Source organism: Pholis gunnellus (assembly GCF_910591455.1).
Source record: "Pholis gunnellus genome assembly, chromosome: 15".
Classification (NCBI taxonomy): domain Eukaryota; kingdom Metazoa; phylum Chordata; class Actinopteri; order Perciformes; family Pholidae; genus Pholis; species Pholis gunnellus.
In genome coordinates, this window is record NC_136542.1 from 10416353 (window position 1) to 10440966 (window position 24614).

At 41.3% G+C, this 24614-nt stretch overlaps 3 protein-coding genes across 3 annotated transcripts in view; 2 read left to right on the forward strand and 1 right to left on the reverse strand.

Annotated features, from left to right (window-relative positions):
• myo6b (myosin VIb) overlaps positions 1 to 7538 on the reverse strand; it is a 34488-nt gene extending 26950 nt beyond the window's left edge. Inside the window, exons 1-9 of the mRNA XM_079174487.1 lie at positions 7464 to 7538; positions 3893 to 4040; positions 1897 to 1966; positions 1742 to 1815; positions 1203 to 1332; positions 981 to 1086; positions 550 to 605; positions 350 to 447; positions 77 to 241 (exon numbers count right to left, since the gene is read on the reverse strand). Of these exons, the coding sequence (XP_079030613.1) occupies positions 77 to 241; positions 350 to 447; positions 550 to 605; positions 981 to 1086; positions 1203 to 1332; positions 1742 to 1815; positions 1897 to 1966; positions 3893 to 4009 (816 nt within the window). The 5' untranslated portion in view covers positions 4010 to 4040; positions 7464 to 7538. The remainder of the gene's footprint in view (positions 1 to 76; positions 242 to 349; positions 448 to 549; positions 606 to 980; positions 1087 to 1202; positions 1333 to 1741; positions 1816 to 1896; positions 1967 to 3892; positions 4041 to 7463) is intronic.
• Positions 7539 to 9688: 2150 nt separating this feature from the next.
• colec11 (collectin sub-family member 11) lies at positions 9689 to 11426 on the forward strand (the record flags this gene model as incomplete). Its single annotated transcript, XM_079175245.1, has 6 exons — positions 9689 to 9806; positions 9912 to 9983; positions 10460 to 10531; positions 10610 to 10663; positions 10793 to 10888; positions 11017 to 11426. The coding sequence occupies 6 exons, from the start codon at positions 9689 to 9691 to the stop codon at positions 11424 to 11426; spliced, it is 822 nt and encodes a 273-aa protein (XP_079031371.1).
• Positions 11427 to 13872: 2446 nt separating this feature from the next.
• dcdc2c (doublecortin domain containing 2C) overlaps positions 13873 to 24614 on the forward strand; it is a gene marked incomplete at both ends in the record, with an annotated part of 97969 nt that continues 87227 nt past the window's right edge. Inside the window, 9 exons of the mRNA XM_079174691.1 lie at positions 13873 to 14156; positions 14237 to 14285; positions 14580 to 14656; positions 14804 to 14935; positions 15990 to 16145; positions 16267 to 16315; positions 19948 to 20077; positions 21849 to 21949; positions 22375 to 22503. Of these exons, the coding sequence (XP_079030817.1) occupies positions 13873 to 14156; positions 14237 to 14285; positions 14580 to 14656; positions 14804 to 14935; positions 15990 to 16145; positions 16267 to 16315; positions 19948 to 20077; positions 21849 to 21949; positions 22375 to 22503 (1107 nt within the window). The remainder of the gene's footprint in view (positions 14157 to 14236; positions 14286 to 14579; positions 14657 to 14803; positions 14936 to 15989; positions 16146 to 16266; positions 16316 to 19947; positions 20078 to 21848; positions 21950 to 22374; positions 22504 to 24614) is intronic.

A 24614-nucleotide genomic window follows, 5' to 3' on the forward strand; every position in this document is an offset into this window, starting at 1 on the left:
TCATTTCACCTTTGAATGGCATAATATGCTTATGCAGACTACACCGCAGACCTGGTGTCTGTCTGAGCCCACTGACCCTGAAGCTGTCCGGAGAGTCCAGGTGCAGTTTCTTCTTTATGTCTTCGGATGCCCCGGCGCACAGCCTGTAGAAGATGTGGTAGTTCCTCTCGTCGTTACTTTGCATGCAAATCCTTGACTTCTCTAGCAGGTAATGGGAGACAAATCCACCCACAACTGCATTCTGGAAACACAAGAGAGGAATCGATCTTAAAACCGGATTTTAAAATTCATGGTGCACGCGCAGCAAATTATAGACCAACCTAGAACGTGATCAGTGATAATCTACTACCTTCTCATTGAAGTGGATTTCCACAAACTTCCCGAAGCGACTGCTGTTGTTATTCCGCACTGTCTTTGCATTTCCAAAGGCCTCAAGAAGGGGATTTGCTGAGATTTGAAATGGAAAGAAAGAGAATCAGGACCCGGCCCCATATGATACATACAGTATTAATAGTTACTAATAGTTGATCGTTTTTTTGGTTTGTTTACCTTCTACAATTCTCTCGTCAATATCTTGGCCACTTCCATATGTCGTGGTGAGATATCTGAAGGGTATGAATGAAATCAGGGTGACAACAACAATGATGATTATGTGTAGTAAAGCGCAAGGAGATGAAAACAGCTCAAATGACATAAAGACGCTCACACTAAAACATTTCTGCTAGTTTAATTGGCATTGCATCCATTTGAATGTAGTTTCACCACCTCTTGTGGTCTTTGGCGGGATATTTGCAAGGTGTTAGCTGTAACTCTCAATGCGGTACAGTGGTGAAATATATTGGTTTGTAAAGAGTGGAGGGCTTTTTAATTTGCAACGCCACTATATATCCAGTGAACACACAACCAGAAGGCAGAGGACCAAAGTGTAGTGTCAAGGGAAGATAAAGATGGGATGTAGGATGATTCATGTCGGCTCGAACCTGAGAACAAACTTGGTGTTTTCAGTCTTTCCAGCACCAGATTCACCGGAAACTATGATGGACTGGCTCATCTTGAGAACCTTCATGTCCCTGTAGGCTTTGTCGGCTGAAACAAATAAAAAAATATCAATGAAAAGCAATGTGTTTCAATTACAACTCTGTTATATCACTTCAGCTTGTTACCCCGTTACTTAACGGAGATTAGAAGGTGTGAGCTCTCACCTATAGCAAAGACGTGAGGTGGCAGAGTTCCCAGTGACTTGCCCTTGTACGACTTAATGGCGTCAAGGCCATAAAGTTTGGGAATGTCATAGTAAGGATTCACAGCGATCAGGATATTGGCCACATAAGTCTGAAAGAGATATAAATGCAGAGTCACTGCATTTAGAGCAGAAATACATATGAATTATTGAATAATGAGACAACACAGGCGAAAACGAGCCCAGTGACGGCTGCTAACTTGTTGCCCTGTCTTGCTTTCCCCCCATCTACCAGCTGTCCCTCATTTCCTAAGTGAGGTCTCGGGTCAGAATTGGGTTTGCCAGTCTGACTTTGTGACCCTTCCCTCTTCACCACCTGTCACTTTCCCCCCAGGGAAACAAGGGCAGGGATCCTCTCTCCTGCTGTCCTCCAAGCTTTTACTGTATCTACGTATGATGCAACTGGATAGTAGTGACTTTGAGCCATTGCAAGAGCACATGTACAAAGGATTTAAACGTGTGTTGATTGCAGACATAGTGAAGAAGTAGAAGAAAACATACATAGATGTGGTCTTTATTGTACCGCACTTTGACGTTGTTGAGGAGAGTGGCTTCATTCAAGTACATAAGGGAACCTGAAAGCAGAGGGAACAAGGTGAATACAATATTTTCTTTCTTGGAAAATAGATGTAAAAGTTGACTGTGCATTGACTTACAGTTGTCATCCACGTACTTGTTGACATCGTCCTCTGCTGGGAAGACTTGGCTCATCGAAGCAAGAAAGGTCTGCAACACAAGCAGTTTTCCTTATCTGACCATTCACATGATGCCACCTCCAGGATAAGTAGACATGCTGCAAGTGGCACTGTCTCTATTCATCCCTGCCAACTTTATGTGCAAGATTATTCGTTGTTCTTTGAAAAGCTTATGACACAAAACTTGGTTTATTAGCATCCAAAAAACGGTGACATAGACCTAATAAAATGCTATGCAAGAATGCGTGAACATGAAACATTCATCATGGTTAAAGATCACAGTAATAATGTTTGGTGCGACATGTTCCCAGGTTAAATTAGTTACTGATATTCTCACTCTATTGTTTAACAGTCTGAGTTAATGGAAATAAACTCAATGGAACAAGCCGGCTGTGAGAGAAACAAGGGGAGACATGGCAGGATAATGAATAATTTGTTGGTAGAGCAACCAGATCTGAACACCTGAGTGAGTGTGAGTGTGTGTGTGTGTGTGTGTGTGGTTGAGAAGAGACAAAGGTGGTACTCTATGCTGATCTTGTAATCAAGTCACTTTTTATTAAAAATAACCCAATGTATGTGCTGACCGTGCGTCTACAACAAAGAAATCAGACCTACTTTTACACGTTCATCACGCTGCTTATGTGTGTGTGTGTGTGTGTGTGTGTGTGTGTGAATGGGCCCCAGTCTGTGCTGTGATGCATGGTTTATTATCACAAACAGGCAGTAACCATAAACAAAATCTGCTTTGTGTGCCTTGGCTCAATCGGGACATGCCCATCCACAATAACAACCATGTGAGAAATGTCGAAACCAATAAAATTGACAAAGAAGAAGAGGCAGCCAGGCTGAGACACTAATGAGCTCCACGCTGCAGTAAAAAATGACTCTCAATGGGCCTTTCATTCCCTCTCTGAATGGGACAGAGTTTATGCCTTGTAATAAACTGATCATTCAAAGTTCACAGCTCCTCCAAATGAGATTCACTTTGCACTCGTTCACGCTTTCTCCAGCTCAGTGTAGCACAACTTTAAATATGTATGCCTTGGTGCAGAGTCTTAACACTATGCAGTTATGTGTCAGTTGGGTGAGATAATTGCTCCTCCCCAGTGCGACTTTAATTCAACAGGTCTCTCGTAACTGGTAACATCTCGGGATTAGAATGAAGTACAGTATTAATTTTTAAAAACGTCAAAATATTGTTCCTTCACACTTTTATCAGAGAAGCAAAGGCTTGTCTGAATAAAAGATTAAGAGAAATGTCAATCTATCAAGCTTAGTAATAGAGACATTTTGACACTTAATGCTAATAAAATGATTGCATTCCATGTATCTGCTCCAGTGCCAGGGCCCTGGCATTGCTTACTTTAACATGGCAAAACGTCCGTGGTGAGAAAGGTCTATATATTAGCTGTGGTGAGAACACTTCACACAAACACAGAGGCGACTGTCTGTTGTAGACATCAGAGGCCTGCTTGCTGGGGACTCAGGTGTAACAGGTGGCCTTTACTTCTAATGAGCAGCTCTCCCTCTAGGCAACACTATCGGCGCACCTGCTGCTGCTCCCTTTATTTATTCATGCCTCTGTACATGTGGTCTCTCGTGTTTCTCACATTTTACACATTGTTGTGCCGACGCCTTTCCACCTAAAAATCGCACTTCGGAACAAAACAAGTTTTCATTTCTTACACTTTGCGTTGCAATTCTCCATGAAAGCCTTTTAAATTGGCTTAAAGATGTATATATATATATATGTGTGCACGTTGTGAGCACCCTCCTGGGATTAAGGCAAACAACACCCAGTTTATGTGAACCACTCAACGAATTAGCAATTCTCATATCCACTGAGCCACAGAGCAACATGAAAGGAAAACAAGCACCGGCCCGTCAACACTTTCCCCAGTAAGACTTACTTTGTCAATAAAGGGAAAGACGGCGTGTGTGCCTGTGTGTGACCCACCTTGCCCTTCTGGTTCACTGGTTCTATGGTGAGCGCGTCGGCTCCTATGTCAACGATCATCCCCAGCTGGAACCCGTCGGCGGGGTGGGGCGCCCACACTGGCTTCCCATCCTCCATGGCTTACCTCCAGTCCAGCACGACCACACAACTGGGAGAGGGATAAGAGACAGAAAGGCAAAGAGAGGAAACGTTAGTACAGGAAGGCTTAAGATAGATATGCAAAGAAGAGTACGCTTTGCATTTATACGCAGATATTTCAAACAAACTCTAGGCTGGTCCCATTTCCTGCTCCCCGGGACTTCTAGCTATATGTATCTCACCTTTTCTTCACAGCTGACAATCAAAAGTTGGCACTGTTAATTTAACAACTGAGAAAACATTAATCCTATGTGAGGGTCGCATGATCCTGGTTTGCATGGCAGTGTTTTCCTAAATCCTTTCATACCCAACATATTCTTAACTAAGTACGTAATGAAAATCCTTTTAATAACACAGACGTATCTTATTATGTCTGTAAACATAATATTTTACTTGACATGGAGACTGATATCTAAGTAGTTGAGTATAAGTGACATCAGACAAAAACACAGATTACAATGAGTTCATTGTCAAACTGACCTACAGTGGCCTTCCTCAAGCATTTGCATGATGTGTTTGGGCCATGACCCACTGCTGCTCTCTGCTTCGCTTTCCATGAACATGTTTTTTACTCCTACTGATCTCGTAAGAGAGGATTTTCTGCTCGGACATGACCAGAAGGTGTCCTGCAATCTCCAGTGAGGACAACACTACCTCAAGTGACCTGACATAGAGAAAACTGCCCGGCCCAACAAGCCAGTTAGGAGCATCTCAGGTCTGTAGGTGTATATTTGGACTGAGCAGTGTCCAAGCTAACGCACGTAATCTTAGACAATACTATCAAACTGTTGGATGATGTATAGCACTTTCTACATACTGACTATTATGCAACTTAAATCTGATTAGTCAAGTTTGAAATCCTAAAGTTGTGTGGAGGTATTTCTGTTAGTGGGTATAATTTGGAAGTCAAGCTAAAACAAGAACATATCGCTGGCTGACTCTTTCAAGCACTTTTATTTTTGCTACAACAACCGGCTTTATACATTTAACCATAAATTAAAATTGTACAACTTTATTCTGTAATAGACAGCAGCCGTTGGACCCTGGCAGATGTCGAGGACAATAATTCGTGTCCGAATCTGGTGCCGACAATATCAGAGCATCTTCAGTCAAATGTGAAAGCTGTGTTTCCGCATGCGCGTCGTTACCGGTTCTTGACAGTTAATCCTACAAACACAGAGTTCTTCAACGCAAAAGTACTGATGTTATGCCAGAGTATCCCATTAGCGTCAGGGATTGAGGTCAAATGTCAGAAAGGATAGGTGCTGGAAAGTCCTGATGTAGCCTTCAGCAAGGACTCAAGGTTCAACAGGTTCATCAATTTAGCATAATGGTGGCTCCAACCAAGCAAGAGATTGGAGACGGAAACCTGTAGTGACCGTCCCCTTGCTTTTCTGTCTTTCTTTTGGACCTAGATGAGACTGGACCACAGTGATCTTGCATTATTCAACATTTTGAATTTCTAAATATCTGATTCCTTTGTGTTGCATCATAACTTCTTTGCAAGAACAGTCGACCATTTCTTTATCACTGAACAAGAGACGGATCCTTGCATGTTAGTGACAGTAAATAACCACAATCAGACTTTTACAGCTTTATTATCAAGTACGTCATGTCTGGTCAATACACCTACATCTGACTTTTCTCGATATGCTGCAGCAACTTACAGCAACTCACTCACTTTGAGGACGTTGTAACACAAGGCTCAGATAAACGTAAACCTATTCAAATGATACAGGTACAATTTTACCAAAACAAGATGATTTGGAGAACGCCTGTGTACTGGTGCTAATGCACAAGAAGCACATATAAGACTGTATTAAATATAGTATATATAAGCATAAACAAATGAAAACCTGGCTTGCATCTAATATGATCCTTCAATCAATGCTTCAACTAAAAGTGAATGTAATATATGTTGTTTATTTGCCAAGTAAGAAGATGATTTCAAACATCAAAAGGACCGACCCATCATATAGGCCAGAAACAGAACAAAAAACTCCAACATTTCTCTGAGAAGCCAACTTATAAAAGCAATCTATTGGATCCATAATTCAAAAATTGTATTCAAAAAGATACTAGAAGCTTCTTGGACCTTGTTTGTAGAAAGCACAGTCATTTAAGTCAATACACAAATCTCATTCCTCAACGTTTGCAAGAGCTGCAACAGGTGAAAAGGCCCCGTCTGTATAACTTTCAGGAACTTAGACTGCATGGATGCCATTATTCAAAATTGCCGTGATGGTTATTTGATAATCAAACACCATTCAAACACAAGCAGGAGTTTAAAAAATGCAGCAGAAGGAGGGAGGATAAAGATTACTTTGCCCAGTCTGTTATCTTCAACCTTCAAGTGTGAGATCAAGGCTACGTGGGATCTTCCAGACTGTCTTTGCTCGATGACTGATAACAACAAAGCTTTCCCACAGTTCCCTACTATCCTAAGTCCAATTACAGTGTGTCCACACAGGAAATACGCTCAGTTCTAAACCACATGACCACCAATGGCCTAATGAGTACACAAATATACCATATGCTGCACAATGAAGATATAATTCATACTTACAATATTTGTCATACACCAAGAGCAGTATATGGGGATCTACTGCAGACTCAGTTAAATACACAGCGACACATCTGTCTTCGTAATATGCAGCAGTGCTCACTGTACCGAGAGCTTTAGGATTCTCATGCTACATTCAAAGCGAACTTCAAAACAATCTGGTATATCACTTAGGGAGATGTCTACTTTACTGACTCCTCTCAACAAAACAGAGACTAAAGTCCGTCATGAGTAACTTTGACTCTGCAGCCCTAAATCCTCTTAGTATTTGACCCTAATCCAGACAGTGAGGTGAGACGCTTCAACACTAACAAATAAGAGTCGGTGATCAGCTGCGAGACAAATGCAAATCAGAAATGTGTCTCATGTCCAATGAAACACAGAGACCCATGCAGTGCAGACAGAGGGAAACAGAAATGTACACAGAAATGAATGGACACTGGCTCAAACAGAAGCAGGACACAAACATTCCTCTTGTTTCCTGCCTCTTGTTTCCTGTTCTCTACCAGGCAAAAAAAGGGAAATGGAAAATGCATTGGCTATCAATGACAGGTCAAGAGGATGACCAGGGATGTAAAGCAGAATGAAACACAAAGTGGAGATTAGACAGTCAAATGAAAACAGTTCAAGACAACCTCATAATGAAATGGATTGAAACAGAGATTATAACTGTCCCTTATAAATAGATCATTATGCCAACTGTAGGAGTTTGTGGACAAACTAACACTTTATAGGCTTGTTAATAATTAAACAAACCTACAATTGGGAAACGACATTAACTGTAGGTTACTAACTCCATTCCCATACTTGTAACGCTATTACAAAGTTAACTTTTCGCGAAAATAATATAAAAGTTAGACAAACACTTACGTTCAGGGTGTAAAATGTACGATGAGGGCGACAGGACTGAGTGTTAAGTCCCTCATACGGATGTGTAGTTGTAATAGTGCTCCAGCTTTCTCAGTCTTCCCTCACGCGGCAGGCTGCGCTCGGTGCTCCGGTGAGCACAGGTGACGTCATCCCGACTGTACACGGCTGATGGTGCGTTGACGTGCTGCTCGTAAGATCCTGTGTCGGGTCGTTATTACTGACTGTGTGTTCTAGTCTGAAAGCCAAACAGGAGCACTGAATCCCTTCGTGCTGCAGAGGAGGAAATGAGCATTGGGAAACTCAATTACCATTTATTATCACCAACACATTTAAAAAAATAAAACATTTGAGAAAAATAAAACACAATGCTGTAACATTTAAACCCCTTTAACCACTATGCACGTGACTTTGTTGTAACATAATAACCTACAAGCATTTTTTAGTCTGTCATAGTGACGAATATTACCACTCATTGTCATAGAATAGAATACAATAGAATTAAAAAAAATGTAATCATAAAACTGGATATTGAGGATGAATTAAGCACACACCCAACTTTCAATTCACTGGCTCATAGCAGCCAGTGAAAGACAGGCAAACGTTGCCTTGAGAGTCATGAATATTTGAGAGGCAGGTAATCTAAAACTTTTGGGGGGATTTTTGAAGGAGACATCCAATCCACCATTGAAAGCCACCACTGGGTTTTTAAATCTAATTAGGATACTTGATACTCCTGCATTGGACAATATCTGATTACTGACACTAGACAGCATGTAAACACTAACATGTACGCTAAGTTAAAAGTCCAAGTTAATATTTGCATGACGTCCTAAATAATATACACGATACGGACAAACACCACTTGACCAAATCAAATTGTAATATTTATTTTGGGACACTACAGTACATTATCTCCAAATATCAACTATTCACCATCCAACATTTTGTTTATTTATTCATTTTCACAGGAACACATTTGGATTTAAAATCTAGAAACAAATACATGTGTGTATATATATATATATATATATATATATATATATATATATATATATATATATATTACATATATTACTGTAATTCTTACTGACTGCAAAAAAGATAAGTAATAGTACATTTAAGATCCAGGCCAGTGGAGGTCCACTTGCATGGACAATGGCTCCCTCAGGTGGTCACAACGAGGACAAGCAGATCTGTATCTGAAGCCGCATCCCAAACCAATGAACTTGTTTGCAGGAAGGTAGAGAAGAAGAGTAAGGAGAAGAGAGGGGACCTTCTAAGCACTCTGGGGAAACAATAGTGGCAGAAATGTTATACAAGCAAATCATTGCATTCATGTAAAATCCCAAATGCTTAATTAACTTGGATTGACTCATGGACACAGGATTGCGTCATATTATTTTAAAAAGAACTTGTTAATTAGTAATTTGAAATTAATGACATGCCATAGGAGACATCGCAGGCACTTCACAATGAAATGCTTTTCTAAATATCTGATAGAGCTTGAAGTTGAGTGAGTGTATTTATCCGGCCCCTACGCTGTCAATCACTCGACTACTTTCCCAGCCAATTATCTGTGGCGCCCCAGCTGCTTTGGACTTTATCTGTGAACTGTTTACGAATTTCCTATCACACATTTTCTGCGGTGCCTGTGGAGGAACATGAAATGTTTCTGTAGGACCACCAGCGTTCAAAGCTCCTGCAAGTCTTTGCAAGCTGGCTACACGTCTCTACTTTTGTCTGAAAACACCTCTGCAGGTAAGCAAGCCACATTTTGAAACACAGTATACTGTTAAACCCCTAATATTATTGTTTTTTTTCCCCAGGGTTTTGTTGATTTATATAGACATTGCCAAGTTTGTAACCAAAGAAATGTTTTGGTTCAAGCAGCTGTGAATCTGTATGTTGCGATGATTTCTATCAAGCATTAATTCATCTAGAAGATATGTATGGGTTGGATTAAAACAATTCATTTCTTAAAATATGGCTTCAAATACTTTTTGCAACTTCCAAATGTTTCTCAGGATAAAGAAATCATGCTTTTTGGAGGGCTCTATATACTGTATATGTGATTTATTAAAAGTATTGCAATGGGATGTGTTCAGCAGGGCGTTGTTCTCTCAGGAATCCAGTCGCCCGCAAACCGGATGATTTGTGAAAGGTTTTGTCTTCTCTTCATCTCTCTTGTTCCTTCAGTATAGCCCACCAACCAGCCCATGTAAAGGATGATAGGAGAGAAGCTGTTATTGCCCATAATAATAATGTCTGTGCTGAGTTTGTCATATGGACAGCACTTGACAGAGGAGTCCTGCACTGTTCAGATCCTTGTCCCTGGCCTCAAAGGCAAGTCATTCTACATACTTCCTTACACACACCATACATAGAAAATCTAAAAAAAATTTAATCTGTCTTCATACTTTCTCTTTATTATTGTGTTTTCTGCAAAAGGAGAACCAGGAGAAAAAGGTCAAAAAGGAGCACCGGGGAGACCAGGAAGAGTTGGCCCTCCTGGAGAGATCGGTATAAGAATATTTTTTATTTTTAAATGCAGGGGAAAACATTAACCAAGCATCCAAACTATACGCATCTCCTCATTTCTTTCAGCACTACAACTAAGCTGAAACAAAAAAAAGTTTCTGGGGTAAAGATCACATTGCTTGAGCTGATAATGTACTGTTACATCACTGCCAGGCCATCCAGAGATGGCCAAGTGTTTACATTCGGGTGAGACGTTGGAGGAGAAACAATTTGGGAGTTCACTGCTGTGGACAAGTGTTTACTGAAGACCTTAATGAGGAGCAGCGGGTGTTTGTGAAGTTTTTAAAGAGATTACACAGACTGCATTAATGTACCCATAGCAGAAGTTTAAGAGAATGTAGTTATTATTTTTATAGCACGATTTTTGGTCTTTTAAGGTGCAGAAACGAGAGACATGTGGCTTTTTTAAATAGATTGCACTGGAACAAATTATTTCTGTTCAATCTTTCTTTTTTCAGGTCAAACTGGACTTAGAGGTCAGAAAGGCATAATGGGACATTATGGAAAAATGGGCCCAAGTGGAATGAAAGGTAATCAGAAAATACAGAAATGTACTTCACATAATATTTTAAGTTTTCTTTCAAATAAATATTAATTTCATATCTCAGGGGTAAAGGGAGACATGGGGGATCTGGGTCCAAAGGGCCCTAATGGAGAACCAGGTGATATATTATTCCATGTTATTCAGTTTGTCAAACAGATTATTAACAGATTAGAGGGATACATTTGGTGAGATTTGAGAGCTAATTAAGACGCCTGCGTGGTAATCCCCCACATTTTGTCCTTATCAGGTGTTCCATATGAGTGCACACCAATGAGAAAGATGATTGGAGAAATGGACATTCTTGTGGCACAGCTCTCCTCTGAACTGAAATTCATCAAAAATGGTATGATCTTAATTCTTTTTTCAGTTCTTGTATCTTCGCTATCGCTTCACTTGTTATCCTCACAGAACTGCAAAAATGCTGGGCATGTCAATGTGAAATTTATAGAAATACAAGTGCTCATTTTTCAGCACTGCCCTCCCCTGCAGCTGTTGCTGGCATAAAAGAGACAGACAGTAAGGTCTATCTGTTGGTGAAGGAGGAGAAACGCTACTCCGACGCGGAGGTCTACTGTCAGACGAGGGGAGGGCACCTGGCCATGCCCAAAGATGAGGGCGCCAACGCGGCCATCGCAGGGTACATAACCGAAGCGGGCCTGAACAGAGTCTACATTGGCATTAATGACCTGCACCTCGAGGGCGTTTTCACCTACGTGGATCTCTCTGCCATGACCACTTTCAGCAAATGGAGAAAGGGAGAGCCCAACAACGCCTATGACGATGAGGACTGTGTTGAGATGGTGGCCTCTGGGGAGTGGACTGACGTGGCATGCCACCCGACCATGTATTTTGTCTGTGAATTTGACAAGGAGAGCGCCTGAGTTCAGTCGACGTGCAGATGACGAAGCAAGAGTTAGACCGAAAAGTGTAAATAGAATGACAAAATGACATGCAAGTTGTGCAAACTATATTTTCTACTTCCTTTTGACTTTTCCTTATAAGCTATTTATTTTCTTAACTCACCAAACGTCCATTCTTTTTATGAGAATTTACTCATTTTAAGTGCACCGTTAATCTCATACTCTGTGATTCATACTTCAAGTGTTTCAAACAGCATGCCAGAACAATGTATTGATTTTTTATGTAATGCAAACTATCCAATGAGCAATATTTGCAAACAGGGCCATCAACAAACAAGACAAATAAGCAAATGTAGAAGGCTCTAGTTTGTGCATAAAATATGAAATTAAAGATTTTGTTTCCAGTTGCGTGCTGTTAATCATAAAATGGAATACAATATACATTCTATATTCATGTTCATATTGTAAGCTATGTGTTGGTTGTTGTAAACTCAACTGACATGCCACATTTATCGACAGCAGCTGGACCCAATCCAGCTGTGTAAGACTCCACCCAGTGGACAGAAACTATACTGCAGTGTAACAATTTGTCACACTGGGATCTAACGCTGGCTGAGTTCAAGTGTCCCAGTAAGCCATGACAGCGTGAGCCAGTCTGCACAACTACAGGACCCTGAAACTGAGGCAGCAACACATTCAGCCACCATCAATTTCAGTATTTACATGCGTGCTTTTCCTACTGTAAAATATATTTTGTGAAAACAGATGCTCCTGTTTAAAAGATGTCTACGCATTGTACACGCTAACAATTTAACTTGATTGTTATTTGTTAAGGGATATTTATTTGTATTATTTATTGGAGATTGTTCTATTAATATTTCTCTGGAAAAATGTTGAAATCCACCTTCAGCAATTCATAAAATCTGATGATGTGGACTAAACTAATTATACAGAGTAAATTAACACTGACAGTTTTGCTGTGACATGTATATTATTTAAAACAATAATGTATTCTCTAAACACAAGAGACTTTAAAATAATAATAAACAAATTACACTAGGTATCAATATGACAGCACCCTGTTTGCTGAATGACAAAAACAAGAACTATACCCCAGGTTAATATCGCATGTTTGACAATCCTCTACGGTCTAGTTGTGTGATTAATAGAAGTTGTCTTACAGCCCTAGCTGCTATTGTGTTTTAGGATGGGCATCCCAGCTGAGATGATATCCTCAGTCCCTTGAGTCCCTCTAAGAAGAGGAATTTGAATATGCATGATGCAGTTCTCCCAATAAAGCACAGGACCAGTCCCTTAAGAAATGAATAATTAATGCTGGGATGAATTATGCATTTAATTGACCAGGAGTTGTCTGGCAGAAACCAATAAGGTGCCATTGTTGTTGGTGTAATCTCTGGTTACATTTGTGGTAAACCATTTGGACAGCTCTGTCTAAAACTGGCAGGTAATCTGTGGTGAAAAAAAAAGGCTGCAAATGAGAGATATGGCTACGCAGTGCATGGAAATGAAAAAACAAACAAACACACACAGTGCATTTGATGTTATATTCACTATATCCACTGTGGAAATATCATTTTCGTACTGTAGTTGTGATGTGTTAGCTTGCCCCCCCTAGATGGACTAAAGTTCAACTTGTCTTCCAGTAATCCAGTAATTTGGAGTTATATATAGGGGAAATGTATGCCAACTGTATACGCTTTGTTGGCCCATATGGGTGTGTATAAATGGCTCATCAACATCCACATATTAGTGGACAGCCCTCTGAACATATACAGCACAGCGTTGCTTAAAAACAAATCAAACAAATGGTGAAGTTTAAATTTAAATTAAAAAAAAGTTCTTGGATCAAACCCAGGTGTAAAAGTGATCCAATATTGGACTTATGCTATCTAGTTCATTAGAAGTCTACGGTCCAAACATTACAGAAATATGGACTCAATTGGCCCAAATTTCCCCAGATTGCTGTTGTATAAAATAATACTTATTATAATACTAATAATATGAAAAATAATTATGATATCACTAGGCATGATAATAAAATGTTAGCTTGTACAGTATTATTTGTACTTTAATCGAATTAAATTACACTACATGGCTAAAATTAATATAGCCTGCTGTAAACTAAATGTGATCCAAGGTTACACAACCAACGGATTTTCCCCTGTTGATTGACATGGAAACGCATTCGTTTTGGGGGGGAAATACTGAATTAACGTTAGTTAACGTTAGATTCAAAGGAACACCTAGCAAACCACAACACAGGCGGTGGTGGATCGGTTTCTTGATGCTACACCTCTCATGTGAAAGAATTGGTTTCCATATCAGACGCTATCTCCAGTTACGTCTCCGGAGTCTCTACACACCGACACAGGGACACGTTTACTTTTGGCACCAAGCGGCAAATGTACTCTTTGTTTGTTTTTGAACTAAGTTAGTTTACATAAGTATGCCAGCCACAGCAGGGAGAGGCGATCTGCCGCCGACAAAAACTATCATCGTCTACAAGAACGGAGACGCGTTTTTCCCCGGAAGAAAAATAGTTCTGAATCCGCGCCATCTGTCAACGTTTGACAACTTGTTGACGTCTTTGACCAGAGGGATCGAGGCTCCGTTTGGGGCCGTGCGGAGGCTCTACACTCACACAGAGGGCCACAAAGTTCAGAATCTGGACGACTTGAAGCATGGGAGTGTCTATGTTGCAGCCGGAAATGAGCAGTTCAAAAAACTGGAGTAGGTACCATGCTGGACGGTGTGTGTGTGTGCGTTTACGTGTGTGTCATTTACATTATTTATTATTTATTGCCTTACAGCTATTGTGAGATAACAACCAAGAAGCCACAGAAAAAGAAAATAGAACAGGTATGACTACCTTTTTTTTGTGGGGGGGGGGGGGGGGGGGGGGGGGGGGGGGGGGGCTTTGATCAGCATAAAGAAAAAGATAACATTTATTTTCAGGCGCTATATTATGTGTGACCACACTATTCAATGGAGCTATCTTTAGTGGGAAGTTGCATGTAGGTGAAGCCTATAAACCCTGACCGCAAAATGTGATAATGAACTCAAAAGTCCTGTTATTACACACAGCATCAGAGTTGAGTGAGACACTTGCCTCATTGCTTATTCACCACTGACCCTTAGTTTTCACATTTTCAGATTCGGCCCGTTGTTCACAGCAAAATAATAGTTTCTGCTCGTTGGGGGAGAACTGCCCATGAGTCTTGCACGATAAAGTGAGTATTGATTTTAAGATTCAAAGTTATCCTGAGTGTAAAACAGGAGAATTTTCTCTGCTGTGTAATGTTGTTGTTGTAAAGTAATAATGTTTTTTTACTTTTCAGCTGTTAAATGATTATTTCTTTGTGTCTTCTTTTTCTTAGTGTTTTTACCAACGGCGATGTCTTGGTTGCTCCGGTCCGAATGCGGATCCCGAAATATACTCTCAGAAGCTGGGAACATGTCTTAGCCATGGTCACAGAGAAAGTGCGTCTTCGCACCGGTGCTGTGTACAGGTGATGTCTGACATTAGTACTTTATAGACACATATAGTCTTGAAATGAGTAATGTACCAGCAAGCAAAGGTACTACCTGTGGTTTTTCTGTATGAAGAAAATAGGACCCATCTCTAGACAATACACTTTTTTATGTTTTTGTATTTTTTGTTTCAAATATATGAATCATGACCCAGATGTCCCTCATCATGTTTTGCATTAAAACCAATGTGCGCCATTTCTATTGGAAATTTCTATTCTATTATATGCCATTTTCTATTGGAAAATCTATTGGAAATCTATTATATGCCATTTTCTATTGGAAATGGCGCACATTGCAAGTAGGGCTGGGCAATATATCAATATTATATTGATCTTGTGATATGAGACTAGATATCGTCTTATATTATGGATATCAGAAGTGTTAGAAGTGTTGTCTTTTAAAGGCTGCATCATGACATTTACTACAGTAAAGTAATGTCATTTTGGGATCTTACCAGACTGTTCTAGCTGTTCTATTATTTTTACTTTACCCACTTAGTCATTATATCCACATTAGTGATGATCATTCATTAAAAATCTCATTTCATTAATATGTTGTGGTCAACCCTACAATACCGTTGCAATATTAATGTCAAGTATGGTCATAATTATTATGGTATTTGATTTTCTTACTATTGCCCAGCCCTGATTGCATGAATTTGAAGTCGTTAACAGTTCACCAGTCACAGTACTGGATCGTGATTCTCTGTAGAGTATCAGCTGCTCTTATATAGATTTGGGAAATATGATTATTGGAGGCTTTTCAGTCAGTCTAAATGCAGCAATATTTAGCAGAGCGGAAGGAGTTTTCTAATTAATTAGTGATTGGGACGATGTCTGGTTGTGATGGGCTCACAAGAGTTTATCCAAAACTGCTTGTTAGGCAAATAGTGCTTTGATTAACTTTTGCTTCCATTAAATTGACCCACTCAAACAACATTTGAGACATCTAAGTCTTTTTTTGTATCGAGAAGTTGAAACAATCGCAAAGCATTGCTCCAATTTGTGGTGTTTCTTTAACTTGAATTCCCAGGCTGTGCACATTAGATGGACGTCCTGTGTGCGGCCCGGCTGAACTGGAGAACAACCAGCACTATGTTGCAGTTGGTGCAGAGAAGTTTAAAGCTCTCCCATACGATCGCTCCGTCCCCTTCAGGGATCTAATCGGGGAAAACCACATGATCGAAGGGTATGACGCCTGTCATGTTTTTATCAACATATTTTGTATAACCACTGGATCCCTATTTTAGTGTGAAAAAGAAAGAAAACACATGTTTGTCAATTTTGTTTTCCTTTTTTCCCCCTTGCAGCCAAGACATCCTGCCTGCTGTTAAAAAGACAAGACATCCAGAGGATACGGTGAGTGCTATTGCTTCAGAGTTGAGTGCAGTTTGCCATCTGGTTGTTCACTTTCTCGCTACATGCTCAATTGTTATTTTTTACCCTAAATTCCCTCTGGTTTATTTGCTGTAACACCTTGGTTGTATCACCGTTGAAAAGCGTATCTTTGCACACACAGCATTTCAATTAACATTTCCCACGTGTGAGACTTGTTTAGGGGGGGGGGGCATTTCGTTATGAAACAGCGCTATCATCAATCACTGTCTGCAGGAGGCATTGAGTTACCTTTGCTTTCCACTTTGATGGGTAATCCCCACAGAGAAAGGCTGGCCCACTTGATCAAGTGCAGTGAGCCTCATAGACAGATCATATGCACCAGGGGGACTTCACTGACTGAAAACCAAAAAAAAAAATCTCTTATTCAAACCAGAACCGGGACAATTTGTATTGTGATTAAGTAGACAGTGAAGTGCTTTGAATCCATATGAGGATTGCGCTGCTGTGGGGCCGAGCTGAACACCAAATCACACGGTGAAGATAAGAACATGCCCACTCAGCAAGTTGAGGTGGAGATGGGGGGGTCTGCGCGAGATGTGTCTGACATCTGATTTTTCTAACCATGAAAGATGACAATGCTGTGGCAGATGCCAATGTTTTCAGATGGAGAAAAATACCCCCATGCTGTATCTCCAGCTGTATCTGTGGTTGGCTACCATTATATTCAGAATGAATATTTATTAGTAATATATTAGAATATGTTAAGAAAATTGTAAGATTTCCTTATCTTATTTAAATCCATCCAATCATAAAACAATATATGGAAACCGCACTGCTATCAGACGTTGCTAAACTGAGGCACAGTCTTATTGTAGGAAAACACTGCCAAGGCCGTATCCTTTGCCATTTTACACAGCGCCATGAGGTGGAGACAGAGACAGAGTTATGGCTGTGTTTTGCATCGACCAGCTCATCGTAGCATTAGTCATTCAATGGACACGATGCTGCCGCATTTTACTCCCTTTGCCTCCGTGTCGGAGCCCTCATGAATTTGTAAACATGATTTGACCAGTTAATAAGGACCATTCAGAGGGGACAGACACATGTTTGAAAAAATCGCCCCCACTCCGTCTTGATCTGTTGGCCGTTTAGCTTGCTGGTGATTACACATACATTTATAGGGTCATGTCCGTCATTAATTCCAGTCTGACCTCACAAAACAACAGCAGTCTGGTTTGAAATGCCCGTAAATAAGAGCCTTTAAACATGCTCGCTGAAGCTGTGTAAAATGTAACCTTGCTCTTGCAACCTCGCTGCATGGGGAAACGGTGTCCGTCTGTCCCGCCGGTGCGTTTCTGCGCCGCTGAATGGGACATCTGGTCTGGAGCAACCACTGAAGTCTAAACTGACGGCTCTGCAGAGTGCAATATTGAAACTCTCCAGCACACCATGTTCCCATCGGGGGCAAGCATAAGTGCTGAGTTAGGTGTTCACAGACATGATGACGTAGAAACTTTTGAGGTAGACGTCGCACAAAGAGAAGATTAATAGGGGGGAGAGGAATGCAAAGAGAGAGAGAGAGAAAAAAAAAAAGAATAATGATGTGTATCAAAGCAAAGTACTTTCATATTATAGTGATAATAATGAGCAGTGCAATTGTGCTTCACATGTACTTCACAAGAAGCATCCCGCGAAAACAGCCCAGGAAGGCTGACTAAACCTTTTAATAGCTGCACTCTCCCTGACATCAGCGATGACTTGCTGCTGCTCTCCATTGCTCCGCTGTTTTGGGATGATGTCATCGGTGAGGGGAAGTAGCAATGCCCTGTGGGAAAACTCAGCCCCTCACTGCTGCCGGCACGTCTGCCCGCCGAGGACCCGGCCCTGGGAGTGGCTCCCACTGATACCACAGCCAGTGTTCGGTTCAATTGGTTGTGGGACCCCCGTTCCCCCCCCCCCCCCCCACGGCTATCCTATCACAGTGTCCTCTTGTTGACTCCTGTTCTCTTCCACTTGAGAGGGCCACAGATTATTTGCTGCTCTGGCCCCCTGAGCCCCCTTCACCCTAACTCTAGCACTCTCTCTCCCATGGTCTCTTTCTCTGGGGCCTGCCGATGCACACAGTCGTCTGCTCCCCCAGGACATGGTACTGTAGATATGTAATGCAGAACAAGAGGCGAGATGACCTCAGCTTTTCCACTGCCGGGTTTCCAGTTGTGCTGCTCCTCGTACTGTACTCTCCTGGCTGCGCGGCGCACCCTCGTCCTCTGCTTTCCCCTCCCCGAGTGAGACAGTCTTGATTTAACTCTGTTGATTTAAATAAGATCTATTTACATCTACACCGCCAGGCTGTAAACATGCAAAACAAGCTGTTCAATTTTTGATTGCCCAGATGTATTTTGATTTTGAACTTTTATGGTGAAGTTGTTTCACATCACTCGCAGACGAATTGAGGTTGCAAAACTGAATTAGCAGCTCACCACTGCGACAGTGCCACCGCTCCTCTGTCTTTGATCTCGTGTGGTTGTGTGGACACTGCAGCGATGGAGTGTGAACTCTGTTTCAACTCTCCTTCGCTGAACATGCCAGGCAAAACTTCACTCTCTCTTTTGTTGTTTTTCTTTTTCCCCCTCGGCCCACCAACGGCTGTAGAAATTCAAAAGAATATCAACAGACTTTGCCTCTGTCTGCATTAAACAAAGCAAACAAGTGAAGAAACAACGCTGCCGCTCCCCAGAGGCCATGTTAGTGAGCTTGCAAACACCATTGCCAGAAGTGTATTCTGGTGGAAGCCTGAGATCACTACACTATCCCCTGAGCCAGCCCAGGGATCCAGCCAGGCAGCCGCAGTAAAGAGCACTGTAGCTGCGAAGAAACATTAAGTCTGCTCTATCCTGCTCTCTGTGTCTGTGTCTCTGTAAGGGAGACGTACCTCACCTTGCTACCTACAGAGCGGATGAGAAGCCTGTGAGGAGAAAATTGCCTTTTGTGGAAGCATTAATTCAGATGTGTACCCTGCTGTCTGAACATCACTCTGAACTCTCCCCACTGCTCTCTCTCTCCTTCTCTCTCTCTCTTTTTCCTTCTCTCTCTCTCTTTCCTTCTCTCTCTCTCTCCTTCACTCTCCCACCATGCAACTAAGTCTCGAGCCTCCTTTTTTTCCCCCCTCCCTTCCCCATCAATAACCTTCTGCTGTCTACTGCTGAAGAATAAGTTATTCCCTACGACTCCCTCCCTTTCCCTTTAAGCTTGTTTGGATTTTCATTGTTTGATCTGGCTTGATAAATAAGACAAATGCAGTTAGAAATTCATGGCTGCCCCATTTCATCAATAAATGATTAGTTTGCCACGCTCCCTAGTGATTGATAGGTTGTGCACGGGATGTATTGGAACCAGATGAATTCAATACAGTAGGAGTCACGGGGGAGCTACAAAGCATATCAGCTCATGAAAAATTGAGGTCAATGGAAAATGTAAAAAAAAGCAGTGAAAAGACAGGAGAAACAAGTTTTGCCCTGATGTGTTTTGTCTTTTGTCTTCTTCCTCTTTACATAACAACAGCAAAAAGTCGATGATGAATCACAGAGAAATCTGACGGAATACGCCTTCATCTGTGCCCCGGTTTTCCCCCTCTCTTTTGTCTCTTCGTGTAGTTTGCTCACACCGGCTTTAGAGAGGACCTTGAGCACACAGCCAGGGGCCAGATGAAGAAACAAGCCAGACCGACGAGAACCAAACAACAGAGGCAGGTGTCCAGAAACCCAGTTCTCTTCTCAACAGGAGGTAAGCAGAGCTATTCTATAGAAATCTCTCTCTCTCTCTCTCTCTCTCTCTCTCTCTCTCTCTCTCTCTCTCTCTCTCTCTCGAGCCCCCCTGTCCTCTTCCTGTTATCTTTCCTCCAACACCTCCTTTCTCACTAAGACGATAGGAAGAGTCCTGTTGACCAATTTATATGTCTATGGAAGTATGTGTGTGCATGTGTAGGGCTACATTTGGGCACACATATAGGCTTGCTCACCATTATACATTCCTCTGTGATCGTATGTGAGGAGATGTGAGTTAAGTGCGAGTTGGGAACATAGAGGCAAAATATACTTACAGTTGGCAGGTGAAGGAGCTTTCTTTGGGTTGTCAACCTGTTCTTTTAAGTCCAAACAGAACCCAGCTCCCTGCTCCTTGAAAGAATCACCAGGCTTCCCCGTGAATATTAAAACAGAACAAGACTTCAAACACCGTCAAGGGTGCTTAAATCATAGATGAATTCAATCAGGCCATTTTGTTGAATATGTATCCAGAAAGCCTTGTTAACTATGTGGGGGAGAAACAAAATGCTCTAATTTTCTCCTGGTGTGGAGAGCAACATGGTAATAAGTTATTAATCACAAATGACGCCGACGGAAAGAGCATAAAAGTGACAAAATACTCCTTTAGATTGGTGGCTTTGAACATTTGTACTGTTTTATAGCGGTACTGTGTTTATCATTAATTCACAGTAATTGTGTGTCTCCTTCCTCTATCCAATTATTCAGTCGTAGATGTTTTCATGTTTCTTTTACCATCTGTTCACAGTAACACAGTGGCTCATCCTCTACTGTACCACATATAACATTACATGATATGGTAGCAAGTTGAAACCTGCCATCCCTTCATATATGTTTGACTTGCTCATGTTGTGCTCATGATGATGCTGTTGTTTGTCAGTTCCCTAGCCACATTTAGGACACTTGATCACGCCTATAGTAACGCCCCCCCCCCCCCCCCCCCCCCCACACACACACACACACACACACACACACACACACACAATACACATTACTAAAGGCCCAACATCATCTCTTAGAGCCCTTCGTACAGGAAATAGCTCTGAGTAGTGTTCACAAGCATCATCTGGTGCAGGATCAGAGCTTTCGGCACCAAAATTCCTTCGTCGTTTTGTCTTTTCCTAACTGGAGTTTAGAAAAAGATGAGTGGAATGCGTCAGTAAAAAAACGTTGTTTTGTAGCTGTATGATTGCCTCTTATCTAGCTGTTAACCACATACATTTTCTATATATTTTTTTTGTCTTATCACTGATTAATCTACCGTGCTTTTTGATTTATTATTTATACATCAAATTACTTAAGGCTATTGAAGTAGATTCGAGCTCAATAATGTGTTTAATTATTGACACTCCAACCCGTCCAGCAGCCACAGACAAACAGGAGTTTGTTTACAAAGGAGAACAGCGTGACGTTTCCATATAAGCGATTCCCCCCATGCATCAAGAGCAACCTCTCACTGTCAGGAACTAACCCTGGACCGAAAGTTCACGCTGGCTGGCCATATTTGTGGCAGGGCAGCTGTGGCTTTCTGTGGCCCTTTTCGTCTGTGGGACCACTCTAAATAAATAAATGGCTTGACAGCAACATTGATCTCTCGTGGAGTTGAACAGGAGAGGCAGAGGGAGAGAGCAGTGAGGGATGGAGGGGTATAGAGAGGGAGAGAATGAGTGTGCACAAGAATGAGACGGTGACTGCCAGCCGATGAGGTAATTGTGATTAATCACTTTTCTCAGAGGGCAGCGTGTTCAATGCACAAAACAAAAGGAACGAGATGGCGGGAGCAGCGGAGGTGCAGGAAGACGGCCAGTTGAAGGTGGACCTGCCTATTGATCAGGTAAAACACAACCCCATACAGCACTGCAAGCTGATGAGGTCTTTAGCATACAACCTTTGAACAGTTTGGTCCTATTTAGGACTGGAATCAATCCTTACTTCCTATTATGAACATCGCCATAAATAAACATAGGCCACCTGGTCACGTGCCGAGTCCATTGAAGTTAAATATGTACTCCTAATTGTACTCGTAGCTTAGTTCGGTTGGATGGAAAAGTGTCTGCTGCTATAGCATCCTCTCCTCATGTGTTTTCTTTAGCACATTGAGAATACATTTCTAGCACAGTATAACATCATTTTCTGTTCATAATAAGACCACATTCTCAGTAGAACAAGTTGCATAAATATATAAATATTGAGCAAAATCAATACAGCAGTAGAGTACAGTGTAAGCCAAGGGGGATCTTGTTTTCTCCCTCTCTGCAGGTTGAGGCCAAGATAGTTGACGAGGAGTATGTGGATGGGAGTTGTTCTGTGAATCCCTGCAAGGCCTCCCTCCATGATTCAAACGGCTTGTTTCTGCAGAGGTCTTTGTCTGCAGGTTCCAGGAAACATGTAAGTACCCTTATTATGAGTTTCATGTACTTACTATTTCACGTTTAGGTCATTTTAACTTTATTATTATGTCCAATTTTTTCATTTGCCTTTGGATTAGGTCACATAAAAACGGTCTAACCAGCAATTATGGTGATCAGCATTCCCATAATTGCAAACGCGACACGTAGACCTGCTTCCAGCAACTATACGTTCGTCTAATTTGAGTGTAACCTGATTTTCTGTCTCCATGGTTCTCTCTGTGCATTGTGGACTCTGCATTTACCAGCGCAGCCTTTCTGCCGGGCAAAGAGACACACACAGGGCACAATGTTGGTACTGGAGACACAAGATTAAAGACACCTGAGCCCGAGGTACAACTTTATGTAGTGTTGTAGAGTTTATAGAGCTTAGCTGTGGTCACAAATACTCCGTGTATCACAGCACGAAGCTTAGAAATGACATAGAAGTGTGCATTTGTGATTAGAGCAGAGCCCCATAACAGTATGTGGTTGTATTTGATGTATTTGACTCTGGTGATTGTGTACGTTCCCAGTGATGAAGTAGGGCTGAGCTGTGTATACAGATGTTTTTGCATGGATCCGTGGTTCCTCGAAATTACAGTCATTTAAATACACTTATTTTTCTCTAATAATCCTCGAGGGACAGCAGTATGAAGCAGCATAACTGTGATGAATGCACACAATAGTTGGGTGATATTACTATTCCAAGCAATTTCATTCGGCTTTGAAATGAGAAGATATTGAGTCTTATTTAAGCAATCAATAACCTTGAACATTTTGTTTTAATGAAAACTATAATTTCAAGCAGTGGCAATTACACCATAGGGGAATGTTTTGGTGTGGTGATGGTTTTGCTGCCGTATGCACTTTTGCAATAAAGATATTCTTATCGGAGTAATTATTGACTTCTGGGGGCCAGTTATGACCCCGGCTAAAGACCTCATCAATAGCTTAATTCATTACTTATCACTTTTAGTCATAGAGCACTGTTGCTGATTCAGATTGGCTATGGATTGCAGGGAAAGCCCATTGGATAATACAACATTTAAGAAAATAATCCCTGGTACAAACTCAGCTACTTTTTGCAATAATCATCTTGCCAAGCAAGCTAACGAAGACTGACATAAGGAAAGGTGGGATTGTTGTTGCAAGCTCTCCAGTTTAAAACCTCATGCCAGAACACATTTTAAGGAGTTCTTAAACTACTTTTTAAAAACTTTTTTAAAGTAAAGAGACCGTTTTTGATCAGAACACCTTCTACTTTCCTGAAATTTGTCTTGGCGGCAACTTAGTTTTTTGTTCATTCTTGTTTCCAGTATATTCATACAGGTTGTCTATACTGCAGGTGAGACTTACCCAACTTGAAGTCTAACCATCATTGATGCATACTTTCCTGTTTGAGGCCAAACAGACTGTCGCTGTCTCGTTGTCGGCAGCCTCATCATTTAGAGGGCTGTGAATAATAATGAGGGATAACTGCACCGCTATGACTCATACTTTGAGCTGTGTTCGGACAGATTTCCTCCCACTCCAGCGCTCAAATGTGCTTGCGAAATGCCCCGTGTACTCCGTATATGTGCATATATATATATAGTAGATATTGATGACCAAATTCAATTACATGATTACATTTTCAGCCCAAGCTTTAAATGATTTATTGCATTGAATTTAAATAGTGAATGCATTTGCAGACAGTACACCGGTGAGGCAGTTGTGTGTGTGTGTGTGCGTGATATTGACCTGTGTGGTCCAGGCCAAATAAAGAATAACGAGATTCAGCATCTCTGCCAAGTGGAGATGTCCGCTGGGAGTGAAGGCAGGCTATCTCGGTGGAAGAGAGCGAAGGATGGCGGACTGGAGCCTGATGCACATTTATCAAAGCTTTTCTTATAATCACTTGACTGACTTTTGTTGGGCTTTCTGAAGGTTGGGTTTTCCTTTAGAGTGCACTCTGTTAAGGAGTTGATTGATTTCATGAGGGGGGACTCAGTCTATGTTGTAGATGTCATACACTTTGAGGAAACGTGGACAAGGGTAGATTTGCACTCACTGGTGCGGTATTGTGTTTACAACTATCATTTGTTTTGATTTAACAATATTGGCTGATTT